The 17391-nt window shown below is 45.9% G+C and overlaps 1 protein-coding gene across 2 annotated transcripts in view; it reads right to left on the bottom strand.

Moving 5' to 3' along the window:
* The window catches only part of UBR2 (ubiquitin protein ligase E3 component n-recognin 2), a 153317-nt gene that overhangs the window by 78685 nt on the left and 57241 nt on the right, over positions 1 to 17391 (bottom strand). The window contains exons 10-12 of one of the 2 annotated variants that reach the window (XM_068232986.1): positions 13577 to 13665; positions 10075 to 10173; positions 2265 to 2428 (exon numbers count right to left, since the gene is read on the bottom strand). In XM_068232986.1, coding sequence (XP_068089087.1) covers positions 2265 to 2428; positions 10075 to 10173; positions 13577 to 13665 — 352 coding nt within the window. Of the gene's footprint in view, positions 1 to 2264; positions 2429 to 9900; positions 10000 to 10074; positions 10174 to 13576; positions 13666 to 17391 lie in introns of both variants that reach the window. The other variant, XM_068232985.1, reaches the window with a different exon arrangement.

The raw sequence follows: 17391 nt of genomic DNA, 5'->3' as shown, positions 1-17391 counted from the left end.
GAAATAAAAAAAAAGGTATATAAAGGCCTTCTAAAAACACATTCATCATGCTTGGCTGCCGCCGACACTGAAGGTGTCCGTAGGTTACTCGACTTGGCGGCCAATCGACCATCCGATTCTATAATTATAATCTAATGAAAACCAGTGCCGAAAAGAGCAGGCCCAACCAATTTTGGGTAGAAATGGATCGCATGTATCAATTGGACATGCTGGAAAATCTCGGGCAGACATGTTCGATCAGGTGGATGCTGGTAACGCGGCATGTGATAATCGCGAAAGATGAATACGATGGAATCCCCCGGCCGCTGCCCTCCTGCAGTTGTACTTTACATGTCACACCACCTGCTAGTATCTTCAGCATTCTGAATCCACATGACTATCACCACGCAGCACGAGGGGAGGGGCATGTATGTGAATGTGTGACATCACACATGCGCCCTGTGTGCACTGGCACCCCCAATCATGGGGGGGGGGGGGGGGGGAATGGGGGGGAAGAGACGCAAGTGCAGAAGTATGAGGATGGTGGCAGTTAAAGTATGACTGGCACGTGGTGGGGGGGGGGGGGGGGGAACATAAAACATTAGGGGAATACCAGTTGAGAGCAGCGAGGTGGCGTCACAAGGCCGATTCCTGCAAACTTTCACGCTGAAACCGATCAGGAATCGCCCAGTGGTTTATGGTGACCAATGGATCTCTTTCCTCTCAGATTGTAATCAGAGAGAGATCTGTTTCTTAGTCGATCGGCAGCCAAAATCGATAGATGTATGGGTACCCTTAAAGGGAAGGTTCAAGCAAAATAAAAAATGAGTTTCACTTACCTGGGGCTTCTACCAGCCCCATGCAGCCATCCTGTGCCCTCGTAGTCACTCACTGCTGCTCCAGTCCCCCGCTGCCAGCTAGTTCTGCTTCTACCAGCCCCATGCAGCCATCCTGTGCCCTCGTAGTCACTCACTGCTGCTCCAGTCCCCCGCTGCCAGCTAGTTCTGCTTCTACCAGCCCCATGCAGCCATCCTGTGCCCTCGTAGTCACTCACTGCTGCTCCAGTCCCCCGCTGCCAGCTAGTTCTGCTTCTACCAGCCCCATGCAGCCATCCTGTGCCCTCGTAGTCACTCACTGCTGCTCCAGTCCCCCGCTGCCAGCTAGTTCTGCTTCTACCAGCCCCATGCAGCCATCCTGTGCCCTCGTAGTCACTCACTGCTGCTCCAGTCCCCCGCTGCCAGCTAGTTCTGCTTCTACCAGCCCCATGCAGCCATCCTGTGCCCTCGTAGTCACTCACTGCTGCTCCAGTCCCCCGCTGCCAGCTAGTTCTGCTTCTACCAGCCCCATGCAGCCATCCTGTGCCCTCGTAGTCACTCACTGCTGCTCCAGTCCCCCGCCGGCAGCTTGCCGACCTTGGAGGTCGGCGGGATGCATTGCGTACATTTTTACGCATTCCTGCTAGTGCAGGAACATTAACGCATACATTTTTACGCATTACTGGTTCAATGCGTAAATTTTTACGCATTGAACCAGTGATGCGTAAAATGTATGTGTTAATGTTCCTGCACTAGCAGGAATGCGTAAAAATGTACGCAATGCGTCCCGCCGACCTCCGAGGTCGGCAAGCTGCCAGCGGGGGACTGGAGCAGCAGTGAGTGACTACGAGGGCACAGGATGGCTGCATGGGGCTGGTAGAAGCCCCAGGTAAGTGAAACTCATTTTTTATTTTGCTTGGACATTCCCTTTAAAGAATACCTGAGGTGACATGTGACATGATGAGATAGACATGGGTATGTACAGTGCCTAGCACACACAACTAGGCTGTGTTCCTTTTTTTTTCCCTTTCTCTGCCTGAAAGAGTTAAATATCAGGTATGTAAGTGGCTGACCCAGTCCTGACTCAGACAGGAAGTGACTACAGTGTGAACCTCACTGATAAGAAATTACAACTATAAAACACTTTCCTAGCAGAAAATGGCTTCTGAGAGCAGGAAAGAGATAAAAAGGGGAATTTCTTGTCAGTGAGAGTCACGCTGTAGTCACTTCCTGTCTGAGTCAGAACTGAGTCAGCCACTTACATACCTGATATTTAACTCTTTCAGGCAGAGAAAGAAAAAAAAGGAACACAGCATAGTTATTTGTGTGCTAGGCACTGTACATACCCATGTCCATCTCATCACGTCACATGTCACTTCGGGTATCCTTTAAAACACAGCAGCATATCCCATGTAGGCAGAGGTTTATAAAACATCCGTAACATGCTCGTTTTGTCAGCGGCAGACTTACTTCAGATCCAGAATCAGACTCTGAACCCTCCTGAATTTAAACGCCTGCAGCGCCGTGTATCGCTCAAACTGGAAGCGGCCCTGGACGTCCCGGTGCTTCAGATGATCCATGAATGTCCTTATTATGGTGGTCATTAGGTCCTCTTCCGTGATCAGCATCCGGGCCTGGGCCAGACGAAAAACAAAATGTAGTTCAATGAATACAGTAAGTCACGTATCAAGAACAGCAGAGCCATCTAAAGCAACGTTTGAGTGTTTAAAGTTTCTTAAAGAATACTTAAAGTAAAACAAAAACAGCGCTTGTCATGATAATATAGGACTGGGGGCTCCTCAGGTTTAAATACTTACCTGATGAGATGCATTTCCTCCAGGAAGGTGATCCCTTCCCCCACACTCAGAATTGCGGCTTTGGCAGTGTTTGTATTTATTTTTTTTCAAATTTCTGCTGAGGTTCTGGCCACCCCCATCTGCATTGCGCCCGCGGCCAGCCTCCAGCTTGGCAGCCAGGACAAAATTGGTGGTTGCCGAGCTGGGGACAGGCTACGGCAACGCAAGCGGCGGTTTTAGAATAATTTTGGCAAACTTTTAAAAAATGTCCCCAACTGCGATCCAGAGGAGGGGGCGGAGCATTACCCAAGACCCAATCATGGCAGGTTGTCTTTTCAACTGGAGGTACACCGATTAATAATTCAGTATATTTGCATTCTCAACCTTGGTCCCATTAAAACTGTACAGACATGACACCTCCATAGAATACCGTATAACCCATTACCCCATTCCTGAACTGATAACAGATGAGCTGCACTGTGTGCCAATGTGTAAATGTGCCTTTATAATGACCTCACTGCTTCTGCAGCATCCCTTCCCCTCTGTCCTGTAAATTCTTGCTTTGCACACCTTATTCCTGCATGTGCAATTAGTACTTCAAGAGTAGACAAGACACAACATTTATATTGTGCTTTTCTCCTGGCGGACTCAAAGCGCCAAAGCTGCAGCCACTAAAACACGCACTATAGGTGGTAGCAATGTCAGGGAGTCTTGCCCAAGGTCTCCTCACTGAATAGGTGCAGGTTTACTAAACAGGAAGAACAGATATTAAAACCCAGGTCTCCCGTGTCAGAGGCAGAGCCCCTAAAGTGTAACTGTCGGGCATAAAATCAATTCTTTATTTTTATCTGGTAAACAAGTTATGAGGATGCTAACCAGGCAATCCAAAAGTTACAATCACTATTACTTTTCTTGTTAATAAATGATGATTCCCCAGTTTACCTGACTTATTTGGTACACAAAAAAGTTGCGGGGCATGCTGGGTTTTCCTTTTTGCTTCTCTACTTTCCCTCAGACTTAACTAATGCAGCCTGATTGGCTGAAGCCTCTTTCCCTCCTGTTTTCCCCTCCCACTCCTCTGCTCCCCTCTGATTGGCCAATATTTCTCATGCTGAGACAGTGCACTTTCTATAGTGGAGGGCAGGCATTGCATTCACAATCAGGTAGAGGAGAGTAAGGGAGGAAATTACATCAGGATTGGCTTCAAAATAGCCACAGTTAAAATGAGAAATGCTAAGAAGGATTTTCTCTTTTTTACTGTAGAAAAATCATTAAAATCAAAACGTGAACAGTGCAATACATATGTTATTTAAAGGGAACCAGAGATGAACGTTTCACACAAAATAAACATATCAGTCGATAGCTTGTAAAGTATAAATGCTCTACCTGATAATTTCGCAGCGCTGGTGTGCCTTTGAGTGTTTTTTTATCCATTATTGCTCCAGGAAAAATCCAATATGGCTGTCGGCTCATACCCATTCTGCTTCCAGGTTATGAGCTGTTCTGGGTGTGCTGTCTAGGCTCTATGAAACTATAGACAAGCAGGGCTGCTGCTGCAGGCTTTTATCTGTGTGCTTTCATTATTCCGGTATGCTGTGTGGCTGCCTGTAAGAAGTGTCTCTCATAGGAATGAAACTGCACAGATAATAATGACGACTGCACAGTGCACACAGCAGCCACACTTGTCTATTGTTTCAGAGCTTCTTTCTCAGCAGGATCAGCTCCTGGCTCAGCTTTCCTGCTTTGCATACTCAGAGCTCTGATCACTGGGAGAGTGATTAGCGCTCAGAGTATGCAAAACAGGAAAGCTGAGCCAGGAGGGGGCAGGCTTGGGCTTGAAAAGACTTCACAGAAGACTGACACAGCTATATTGCTTCTAGGTCAAACCTAGACTGAATGCTCAGTCGGGGATTCTTATCAGAGCTGATAACAGGCAGATTTAGCAGAGAAGAATTAAACTAAAGGCTCGTACACACATCGGATTTTCGCAAGCGACCCATCGTTTGGACGTCAAATCGGGCATGTGTAAAGTCTGTCGTTCAGCTGATAAGACAAATGAGCAATCCGCCAAGCGACGGGTCGTTTGCGAAAATCCGACTTGTGTATGTACCTTAAAGACAGGGTAGGTGTTTACTGTCATGTTCCCACTGATAATTGTAATAAAATACATGAGGGTGCTTCGTCTCTGGTAGAGCAAGTATTTATCTACTTATGTGTTTTTTTCTGAGATAGTATGGCTGACAGCTCCTCTTTAACAAGTACACTATCCAGCAACCTACTTCTTGAGGTATATCTGACTGTCAATGGCAGGCTCTATCTGAAGTAGCACTGATGGGGGGGTGCAGGATTAAATGCATACCAGTCCTGACGTCTTCGGGGCAGATGTAATGCCCCCCCTCCCCCCCCCCCCCCCCCCACAGCAGTGCAGAGGCGGCCATCTTTCTGAAGGCTGCTGCAGATCTTTGGAAACCTCCACCTGCACAGCCACTGCCCACCCTCCGCTCAGCAGCCACCAATCAGGGTGTACAGCTGCCGAGGTGGGGGTGGGACATAGCCACGCAGGTGGGCGTGCACACAGCCCTGGCAGCAATTTGAAGAACAATCACCAGGGTTTGTTCTGACAAATGTGATGTTCTGGCACTGTCTGACTACTGAAGGCAGCACCAGTTCAGGATGGGGCAAAAACCACCTGCCTCCCAACAAGCACTTCCTTCTGTATTCATTCATATTTAAAGAGGACACCAACCAAAACGTAGACCAATTAAATCCGTAACATATTGATAAAACATTCAGTGTGTATTTATAAAGCTAGGAAAACTATCTGGGTCTGGTTCCAGTCATGCCCTGCAGAGCATATCTCATACTAGGGCGGAGCACAGAGATGAGTCATTAGTGTACTGCTGCTTTTCACAGTCTAATCTCATTGCCCGTTTGCATTTTGGGGAGAAGGTGGGCCTTGCTGTTCAGCTGAACTGCATAAAGCTATCTAAGGCTGGCACACGATTGGCTGGATAGAAAAATCCTAAAGGCTCAGCAGGTAAAACATATTCCAAGTGATAGGGGTGTGTTGGTCTGAAGTTATACTTGAGTCTCTTGTGCATCCACTACTGTATATCTACATCATGAGTGTCATCAGGACTTCAATATTGCTATACTACACTCAGCACCTGGATGCTCCTTAGTACAGCAAAGTTCTCAAACCTCCCCAAGTGAAGTTCCTAAATTGAGTGGGATTTTTTTTTTAACCTATGGTGGTTGCTCTGTAGCCCCGTCTATATGGAAACCTCCATCTTTTCTATCGCTGTGCAGCAGCCGTAACGTTGCGTGTCCTCAGCTGCCGCAATACATGCAAGAAAAATCTTCCAGCCAGGAGATGTAATCACATCCATAAACCAGGGCTGTGGAGTCGGTACAAAAATCATCCAACTCCAGGTACTCAAAATGGCTCGGACTCCGACTCCGACAAAATGGCGCCGACTCCGACACTTACCAAAGCTGTGGGTTTGGTACAAAAATCATCCGACTCCGACTCCTGACTCCTCAGTTTATTAAACCACCGACTCCAACTCAAGGTACCCAAAATCACTCCAATTCCTTGACTCCGACACCACAGCCCTGCAACAAAATACATCTCCTGGCCTGCAATGGGGCGGTCGGAGACAAGGAACATCACCGTGGGCACGTCAAGTCATGGTTCTGCAGCACAGGGACAGAGTGGGTGGAGGCATTCATATTTACGTACCTATACCAAAAGCCCACACAGTGGGCTGGGCACAGGGAGGCTGGGCAGCCTTTATAAAGAATAAAGGCCATGCTGAGAATCCCCTATGGAGAGATGGACTAGCCCAAAACCTGTCGGTTATGTCAGATTTCTACTACTTACTGGAAGTGACAACAACATAGGAGAAAAGTAATTTATGGCTCATTTTACTCTGGAAGATATGTACTTATTTGTGTGCATTTCTATATATTTAAAGTTTTTAGATTTTCGTGACAGTGGTCCTTTAAAGTGGTTCGAGATAAACTTTTACTCCTTGCATAATTGTGTTCCTTACATATAGTTTATAGGGCATTCCTCAAGGCAAATACTTTGTTTTAATACTCTAATTCCGTATAAATTAAACAAGCCTCGCCCACAGCTCCTTTTGTGCCTTGGCACTGTAGCAAGGACTTATGGGAGCTTAGTCTGGGCAGGAGGAGGGGGGAGTATTACTAGCCAGAGATTTCAGAGGCAGAGGGGAGGAGGGAGCAGGAGATGCAGTTGCAGTTTGCCTTTGTGTAATGTGACAAACAAAACATGGCTGCTCTCATTGTATCACAGGAATAAATAAACATGAAACGGTTTGCAGCCAGATTTGCTGTGTAAACTATCTAAACTTTACATAAGATATATAGACAAGTTACTTGTCAGTTAGTTTTTCATCCCGGATCCACTTTAACCCACAAGCAGGAGTCAGTATTATTTTAGACAAATGGAATGGCAGCCTGCTTCATTTAATAAAGCCGTGCTACAATCAATAATGCAGGTTTACAGTCAAAGTGCACACCATAACCCGCTAGCAGATCCACAAAATGCTAGCAGATTTTGAAACGCTTTTTCTTCTTTTTCTGTAGCGTTTCAGCTAGCATTTTGCGGTTTTGTGAAGCGTTTTTGGTATAGTAGATTTCATGTATTGTTACAGTAAAGCGGTTACTGAACAGCTTCTGTAACAAAAACGCCTGCAAAACCGCTCTGAAGTGACGTTTTTCAGAGCGGTTTGCGTTTTTCCTATACTTAACATTGAGGCAGAAACGCATCCGCAATCCAAAATCTGCAGCAGCCCGGGGGTATGTGTTTCTGCAAAACGCCTCCTGCTCTGGTGTGCACCAGCCCATTGAGATACATTGACCAAGCGTATCCGCAGCCGCAAGCGGATGCAGAAACGCTGAAAAAGCCCTTATTAATCAGAACCTCTAATGGAAATACCACCCTTGGAAAGCCCCAGCCCATTTAGCTGAGCCCTATACATTGCGAGGATTGAAAGAAAACATTTCAGCTTGTCTGATCAGCTCTATGTGCTTGTAAAACAGCTATTGTACCGTGATTAAAAAAAAAAAAATGGACTGACATTGGTGTCAAACGATCAGGCAGTCAATGGATTGGTGCAGGTGCTGAAACTAATGCTACGTACACACATGCGACAACGATCGTTCGTTGAGGATGACGAACGAACTTTTAATTGATGAAAGAACGACCTAAGTAAAGTTAGTTTTAAAAGGTGTGTAACGATCTGATCGTTAGAACGAACGTTACATCACGTAAAAGCAACTATTGAGCCTGCGCATAAAAATGAGAAAGTTCACAGAGAAATAGTGAAATGCGCATGTCAAGCCTAGTACGAACGACCGTTTCCAACGATGTACTACTTTTGCAAACGATCGTCGTTGTGAAAAATCCGCCGAGACAGAACTTTCTTTTGTAGCGATTTGGCTCGTTCGTCGTTTGCCTTAATAGTCGGTGGTTCGTTTTTTGTAACGATCGTCGTTGGTAAAGATCAGGGAACGATCGTTACAAACAACTATAGTCGCATGTGTGTACGCACCCTAAGTAGAGAACACACAACACTTATAAGCCCCTCCTGTTCTGAGCAGCAAGGTGAAAGTTTAATCGGCAGGGAGCCCACTTATTTAATTAGCAGGCTTTTTTCCCCCACGTACACTGAAAGTCTATGGACCATCCTCAATTTCTGTTTCTTGTGCCATTTCCCCTATTGCATGCAAATAGCACACAATGTTATCCTTTGGATACGCAATAGTTGTGTGTTTTCACATTTGCTTTTATGTAAACGATCTAGTGATTTATTTCCTCTTCCTGTCTTCGCTTGTTGAAAAGCCATATTCATAAAAATCAGGAATGCATGGAAACTGCACGTAAAAACGCAAACACATAAAACCCCCACAGGAAGGCATGGATAAGTGTGGTCACTGCCAAACACTCGGCGTACATTATTCATATTTAATGCATCTGTTTTTGGGGGACAAACTTGTGCAGCACCAATTAATTGTATGACAAAACTACAAACGCCCTTTAAATTTTAATAGGCTAGAGTTTAATTACAGTCAACACTTTCCCTCTGCTCCATTATTTGCAACGTTATTTTAAAGTCTAGGAAAATAAGCAGGATAATAAAAATACTTCACATGGTTTAGACATTTCTCTGTTTTCAGTTTCTCTGTAAAATGAATCTAGCGATGATGGGCAGATAGACCAAGAGACGGATCTCTCTCTGATGGAATCTGATTAGAGGAGAGATCTGTTGGCTGCCCACACCGCAGGCAGATTTCAGCAGTAAATCCTTCGAGAGTTTGCCTTGTGACATCGCCTTGCCCTCCAAAATGTCCTCCTATGCAACCCCCCATGCCATGAAAATACTTTACCTTTCCGCTGCCCCCAAATTTCCGCACTGGCGCCCCGCGTGCTTTATCCCGGGCATCATATGGGTGGTGAATGTGAAAGTACGGCGGAAACTCAGCGCAAACTCGGGGGTGGGAGACAGGTAAAGTATTTTCATGCGTGGACACATCCAACATTTGGAGGGACAGCAGCCAACGGTTCGGACGTTGCAATATTGCACGCTGCTAACGCCTCACAACTGATCAACCGCGTCGGCCCGGGATTTCCCAGCATGTCCGATCGGTTCATTCCACCAATTTCGGGCTGAAATCAACTCAACGATCGGCCATGCTTGTTGCGGGACAAATTTTAAAGTGGAACCGAGATGAACTTTTACTCATTGCATATTTGTGTTCCTTTCCTATTGTTTAAAGGGCATTCCTCAAGCCAAATACTTTTTTGTTTTAATACTCTAATTCCCTGTAAACTAAACAAGCCACACCCACAGGTTTTCAGAGAGCCAAGACACTTTCAGACAGTAGCAAGGGCTCATGGGAGCTCAGTCTGGGCAGGAGGAGGGGGAGGAATTACTAGCCAGAGATTTCAGAGGCAGAGGGAAGGAGGAGGGGGGGGGGGGGATTAGGTTTTTTTGCACAAGATACAGATAAGCCTGCCTCTGTGTAATGTTTACAAACAACATGGCTGCTGTCGTATCACAGGAAGAAATAATCATATTCTATTAAAGCTGTTTGCAGCTAGATTTGCTGTGTAAACGATCTAAACATTAGATAAGATATATAGACCAGTTACTTGTTATAGTTTTCCATCTCGGATCCGCTTTAAGTCTGTGTTTACGGGCCAGGTGCGCCTGCCCGTCTAGTGTCATACTTACGCATTCTGCGCAGATGTGGCTGTGAGCATGGACTCAGATACTTACAAGTGAAGGCACAGTGAATATCTGCACGGATAGGTCAGTGATTGAGAACTCCCTGTCGTGGTCATCTTTGACATAATCACTCTGCAATCGCTCATAGTTCTAGTGAGAGGGAGGGAAGAAAGACAAGGGGTGCCATCTATCAGTTCACAAAGACACGAGCAGGCAGTTACTCACCAGGGTGGGGACAGTGAAGAGTTGGACAGAGAGAGCAGCCACGGACACGGCCCGCTCGTGATCATCCTCCATAAAATCTTTCTGCAACTGCTGGTAATTCTAAACAACAAGGGGGGAAATTCACCTCCAATCTACCTCGGCCTTGTAAGCTAATCAATCACACAACAGGCACAGCTAATAATCTGCATCTCCATCCTAATACTGATCAAACAGTGACTTATAGGGCTGGGACCCACTAGGGCGTTGGCAACGGCAGTGATTGCAAAAAAACAAAACAAAAAAAAAAAAAAAAAAACACTTTGCCAAAGATGAGGCTGAACTCACTATGCGATTGTGATTAAAGCGGTATAAAACCTGCCATAATATTCAAAAACATGTTTTCCTACTTTTTATATGCCATACGGTTATCATATTTGCATTTGTGCACAAGTAGTATTATTCATTTAGAAATTACAAGTTCCCAAAGTACAACTTTTTTTGCTCTGAGAGCTGACTTTGAATTTTATGCATAACTGCATTATTCATCTTGTAATGTAAGCAGACATGCTTTCTGAGTGTCTGACTGTGCTCAGGAGAGTCTGCAGTGTCAGAGAACTGTTTACTTAATTGTATCAAGTGAGGAATGTAAACACAAGATAACTTTATCTCCAGTTCAAAGGCGTCCAGCTTTCCCGGCTGTGTTTAACCCTTTGACTGCTGAAAAAAATGGTGGTAGTATATAATATGCTGTAAATAATCTTTTAGAGCAAAGAAGAAATGCTGGCTTTCATTCCACTTTAATTGCAATCGCAGGACATGCAGCAGTTTGCACTCAATGCTATGTATCGAAGTGCTGCAAAATTGCTTTGAAAAATGATTTTGCAGCGATGGGGGGTGGGGTCGAGCGATTTGAAGGTGTCCTGACGTCCCACCATTGCTCCGCCTCTAAGAGAAGAGTTCACATGCACTTCTCTGCTTGGTCTTCCTTTAGGGGGCGGGGCTAAGGACGGAAGCTGGACATCAAGTAAAATAACGTTTTATTATGTGTAAAAAAACAAAACGCTAAATGGAAGAGCTGTAAAGTTTAATGTACAGCGCTTCTAAACAGATTGAATCGCGATTGCAATCGCCCACAGAATCGCTACACATAGCGATGGCACGATTTAGATTCCTAGTGGGTTCCAGCCCTTATACACATGAAACAGGACCCCTGAAGGGACTGTCTATTTTACTGCCTGATTTCATGGGTTATTTTTTACCCTTGCTGATAACTGTCACATGTAATAAAATATCCTTTAGTTCTTTTCTGCATACAGGACCTGACATTCATTTTGCATGAGGCAGTTTGAAAGAGAACCCGAGGAGGGTTTGAAGAATATTATCTGCATACAGAGGCTGGATCTGCCTATACAGCCCTGCTTCTGTTGCTATCCCAAACCCCCCTAAGGTCCCCCTGCACTCGGCAATCCCTCATAAATCACAGCCACGCTGCTGACACACAGCTTGTCAGAGCTGGCTGTGTTTATCTGTATAGTGTCAGTCTGCTGCTCTCCCCGCCTCCTGCAGAACTCCAGTCCCCGCCTGCATCCCTTCCCTCCCTGCTGATTGGAGGGAAGGGACGGGGGCAGGGACCGGAGCTATGCAGGAGGCGGGGAAGCAGCTGAGACTGACACTACAAATGTAAACACAGCCTCACAGCATGGCTGTGATTTATGAGGGATTGCAGAGTGCAGGGGGACCTTAGGGGGGTTTGGGATAGCAACAGAGGCTGGGCTGTATAGGCAGATCCAGCCTCTGTATGCAGATAACATTCTTCAAACCCTCCTCGGGTTCTCTTTAAGAGCATCTGATATCATTAGAGCTTAACTCCAGATAAAAAAAAAAATGTTTCAGTCGCATACATATCCAATTTTGATGGGCTAATCTCTGACCACTTTTATCACTCCCATGTAGAACGAGGCAGTAACAGATTTTGAACACACTGAACAGATTGTGTGAGCTCTCATACTACACGGAAGTGGTAAAATTGCCCAATCAAAATTGGATGTGTGTACTCTAGAAATAACCGTAGGCAACTAATAAACCTTCCTAGGAACAATACAGGCAAAGCAGAATGATCATTTTCATCAGAAAATATAATCGGGTAATAAGCTACACTGCAAAAACAAACAAACAAACAAACAAACAACCCCCCCCCCCCCCCCCCCCAAAAAAAAAAAACAACTTCACTGCAACAATTTAACTGGCAGATCCAATCATCACTGAAGCCAGCTTGAGACCTGGTCTCTCTAATGCAGGCATGGGCAATCTCGGCCCTCCAGCTGTTATGGAACTACAAGTCCCACAATGCATTGCAGGAGTCTGACAGCCACAGTCATGACTCATAAAGGCAAATGCATTGTGGGACTTGTAGTTCCGTAACAGCTGGAGGGCCGAGTTTGCCCATGCCTGGACTAATGTTTTCAGAATATATTTTCAGAATAGCAGGGCACAATTTGGAGAGAAATTCTGAGCAGAAATCCTACATGGAATGCAGCAATCACTAATAGCATGTGCTCCACAAACAAAGCATTGATGCAGTGACTATACCATGCAAATCATTCCATTTAGGTATTTAAAGTAACCCGAGCAGAGAGTGATGTGGAGGCTGCCATATTTATTTCCTTTTAAACGATACCCGAACTGACATGTGACATGATGAGATAGACATGGGCATGTACAGTGCCTAGCACACAAAACTATGCTGTGTTCCTTTTTTTCTTTCTCTGCCTGAAAGAGTTAAATATCAGGTATGTAAGTGGCTGACTCAGTCCTGACTCAGACAGGAAGTGACTACAGTGTGACCCTCACTGATAAGAAATTTCCCTATTTATCTCTTTCTTGCTCTCAGATGCAGTTTTCTGCTAGGAAAGTGTTTTATAGTTGGAATTTCTTATCAGTGAGGGTCACACTATAGCCACTTCCAGTCTGAGTCAGGACTGAGTCAGCCACTTACATACCTGATATTTAACTCTTTCAGGCAGAAAAAAAAAAAAAAGGAACACAGCCTAGTTATTTGTGTGATAGGCACTGTACATACCCATGTCTATCTCATGTCACATGTCACTTTGGGTATCCTTTAAGAACAGATTCAGGTTAAGAACGAACCTACAGTCCCTATCTCGTTTATTAACCGGGGACTACCTGTATTTCTGTCGTTGTCAGATTTGACAAGATTAGCTGCATGCTTGTTTCTACTGCAGCCAAATAGATCAGCAGGACAGCCAGGCAATTAGTAGAGATTAAAAGGAATTAAATATGGCAGCCTCCATATTCTTCTCACTTCAGTTGTCCTTTAAAGCATTGCACAGAAAGTACAGAGACCAAAAGAACATCGAGGATCATGACTAAGCGACGCTGAGATGGGAAGTAGAGGACGCTTGCATGCAGAGGGGCGTGGTTTACCATTCCTGCCACAATGGGCGGAGCTCTTTTATAAAGCTAAAAACTCAGTGAAAGTTTCAGAAGGAAATATAGAACTTACTTTTGCAAAACGGATGGCAAAAAGTTTCTTGTATTTCAGATCCATCAGCAGGCTGCTCATGAAGAGCTGGTGGTAGCAGTTTCTGGCACCTAAGAAAACAATAAACATAAGGAAATATTGCAGAGAGAACACACAGTATCAGCATGCTCACAGGCTGTGACGGTTAGTGTGTGCATAGGGCAGGGGTAGCCAAACTTTTTAGGCTAAGGGCCATATAGTTCTTCAAAGCGCTATCCGGCAGAACTAGCAAAATTAAATACAGTTTTTGATGATTGCCGTTAGGTACACTATGCCTGTGACATGTCAAATCAAACACTTCCACAGGAAATAACCCATACACCGTGTGCAGTTAGCACAGTGGCGGCTGCTAATCAGTGGGCTTTACTGCTGCTGGCACAGTGGCGGCTGCTAATCAGTGGCTGTTACTGCTGCTGGCACAGTGGCGGCTGCTAATCAGTGGCTGTTACTGCTGCTGGCACAGTGGCAGCTGCTAATCAGTGGCTGTTACTGCTGCTGGCACAGTGGCGGCTGCTAATCAGTGGCTGTTACTGCTGCTGGCACAGTGGCGGCTGCTAATCAGTGGCTGCTACTGCTGCTGGCACCGTGGGGGCCGCTAAACAGTGGCTGTTACTGCTGCTGTCACAGTGGCGGCTGCTGTCACAGTGGCTGTTACTGCTGCTGTCACAGTGGCAGCTGCTAATCAGTGGTGGTCACTGCTGCTAGCATAGTGGCAGCTGCTAATCAGTGGCTGTTACTGCTGCTGGCACAGTGGCGGCTGCTAATCAGTGGCTGTTACTGCTGCTGGCACAGTGGCTGCTGCTAATCACTGGCTGTTACTGATGCTGGCACAGTGGCTGCTGCTAATCAGTGGCCGTTACTGCTGCTGGCACAGTGGCAGCTGCTAATCAGTGGCTGTAACTGCTTCAGTGGTAGCTGATAACCTACTGGCGAACAAAGGGGGAGACAGGAAGAGCAATGACACAAGAGGGCCCCTACATGAGGCACAACAGCTACAGACTGCATGGAATTAAGAACTGGGGGCCAAAGGGCTTTGGGGGCCACCAGAAAATGTTTTTTTCAAAGATACGGTTGTGTTTTACTACTAAAATATCATTAAAATTTGTTTTAAAAAAACCCAAAAACGAACAGGCTCGGCGGGCAGCATTTGGCCCCCGGGCCATATTTTGGACATGCCTAGCATAGGCCATCCTATGACAGTCAGATTATCAATCTGGTGTAAAGGTGCCCACAGACAATGCCGTGGTCAGCCAAATGGCTGCATTGTCCAAACATCAGCTGCACGGAAAAAAAAATAATCATCAATATAACAAAAAATATAACTTAGCCAGAAACCAAATCTGACAGGACAGATACTATTTGTGCAATGGGAAAGAGCCTCAAAATCATGGCAGGCACTAAATGTGGCAATCCATCAGGTGACTTAAAGGAATACTATCGATTGAAACAACTTTTTTTTTAATACTCTATATTATGCTGGGAATACAAGTTTCGTTTTTGCCTTCGATTCGTTCGGTAAACGAATCGAGTGTTGAAAACGTATGTGAAAATAGTCATAATCTCATTATAGTTTCGATTAATAGACCCCAAAAACGAACGACTAGTGATCGAACATGTTTGATATTATCTCTCTTTATCCATCTAATCGAGCCATTGGTAGGCTTGATGGCTGTTCAGATCGATTACATATTCGTTTATGCCGCCCGTCCCTGTACTACGTTTCGTTTCTTTGCAGCCTTCGATCATTGGAAAAACGAAACAATCAGAATCGAAAAAAAAAACGAAACCGTGGGTGGTGATATTAACCGTACGGTCAATTATTTCGGGATCGAAAAGGACAAAAGGCACAATTGAAACGAAGGTTTAAACGAAGGCAAAAACGAAACGTGTATTCCCAGCATTAGTGTACACATTGCCACTAGTGCTAGGGGCACTTTATTTATTCACCCAGGTCTCTCTCTCACTATCCCTGCTTAAAAATTCATTTCTCACACAGCTCATAGTAGTTTGGGTCACTCTGAGCTGCTTGGTTACTCTGTCACACAGCTCACAAATATATTTCACTGTGTCACTCACAGCATGCAGCCAGGGCCGGCCCTAGACTATTTGCCGCCTGAGGCAAAAAAAAAATTTCCGCCGAGCTGGAGGGGTAGCTGGCAGGACAGGGGTATTGGGCCTAGCGGCGGGGAGGGGGTCGTATCCCCCCTCCCTCGCCTGGGTCCCCCGAACTGCGCTACCCTCCAGCCTTAAATACAAGTAGCCGCTATGTGTAAGAGGAACGGGCGGGGAGGACACTCACCTCTTCCCAGCGTGCGCTCCACTGACGTCACTTCCTGCAGCGTTGCAGGAAGTGACGTCAGTGGAGCGCACGCTTGGAACGAGGAAGAGGTGAGTCCTCCCCGCCCGTGCCTCTTACACATAGCGGCTGCTTGTATTTAAGGCTGGAGGGGAACGGAGCACGGGGGACCCAGGCGAGGGAGGGGTCCGACCCCCCTCCCCGCCGCTAGGCCCAATACCCCCGTCCTGCCAGCTACCCCTCCAGCTCGGCGGCCGGCTCCCCGCACCCACGGACGGGCGGGTGCCGCCCCTGGAATTTCGCCGCCTGAGGCAAAAGTTTCACCCCGCCTCATGAGCGGGCCGGCCCTGCATGCAGCAGACATGAGGAGAAATAGGCTGATCTGAGGCTGTAATATTGCTGGAATATAACTAGCTATAACACTAGTCTGTGTTTACACTCAGACTGGCTACCTGCTTGAGGTGATTCACTCCAGGCTGCATTCACTTTACAAGCTGCTGAGAGGGGCAGACCACTGTCTACAATTAGCATTATTAGTATCTTTATCAGTCAAGAGAAGCAAAGATAAATAACACACATTGCTAGAATCTTTAACCCCCTTACCACCATATCAACAAGATTCTTTCAGCAAGGTGATAAACTATAAACTGAGGAGTTGATAGCATCTCCCCTTTGCAGAGGCATGGTCTAGCCCTCTGGGAGCCCTCAGTATTAGATACATTTTGTATCCAACACTGACGCCAAAACTGACGGAGGATTTTACAGCTGAGAGGAACAGCTGTGTGAGGAATCAAATTACTCCTAGTACTTGTCCTAATGTGTGCTACAACATACAGCATTTCCAAATAAATGCATACATCGATCGTATTCCTTTAACGGCCAATCAACCATTCGATTTGATTGTTCTTATCAAGTTGGGTGGAAACCGCCAAGAGCACGCCTGATCGAGGATGCAACCAATTTCAGGCAGAAATTGGTCGCATGAATCGATCAGGTGCCTGTGATATCGGGATGAGCGCGACAGAACCCCCGGTGATATCCTCCCAGTATAAAACTTGCCCCCCGGTGTTCATGTGTGAATACTGTACCTGTCCGCCACTGGCTCCATGCTCTGTCCATGTAATTGGTTGCATTGTCGATTGTGCATGCTCTTGGATTTTTATCCAATTCGATTATATTGATTGACTGCCAAGTCTCCTGATGTATGGCCAGTTTGAATCTGAGCCGGGACATTATGCGCATGGAGTTTGTATGTTCTCCCCATGTTTGCAGGGCTTTCTTCCCACATCCCAAAAAATCTATTCCAGCGAATTGGAAGGAGGGGACGCAGAGAGGACCGGTAGGGCTTCAGAGCCTTCCCGGTGGGAGGACATAGTAAAAAAACATTGCCTTTGAGCTCATCTGAATGTTTTGCAAACAGGCACAGAGGCCAAGTGATCAGCATTTCGGGGCATATGAAAGTATTCAGGCACTGTTTATTTCCGTAACAATGTGAATGATT

The sequence above is a fragment of the Hyperolius riggenbachi genome, chromosome 4 (genome assembly GCF_040937935.1).
Source record: "Hyperolius riggenbachi isolate aHypRig1 chromosome 4, aHypRig1.pri, whole genome shotgun sequence".
Classification (NCBI taxonomy): domain Eukaryota; kingdom Metazoa; phylum Chordata; class Amphibia; order Anura; family Hyperoliidae; genus Hyperolius; species Hyperolius riggenbachi.
The sequence above is the reverse complement of the archived record's forward strand: the minus strand, read 5'-3'. Positions and strand labels throughout refer to the sequence as shown.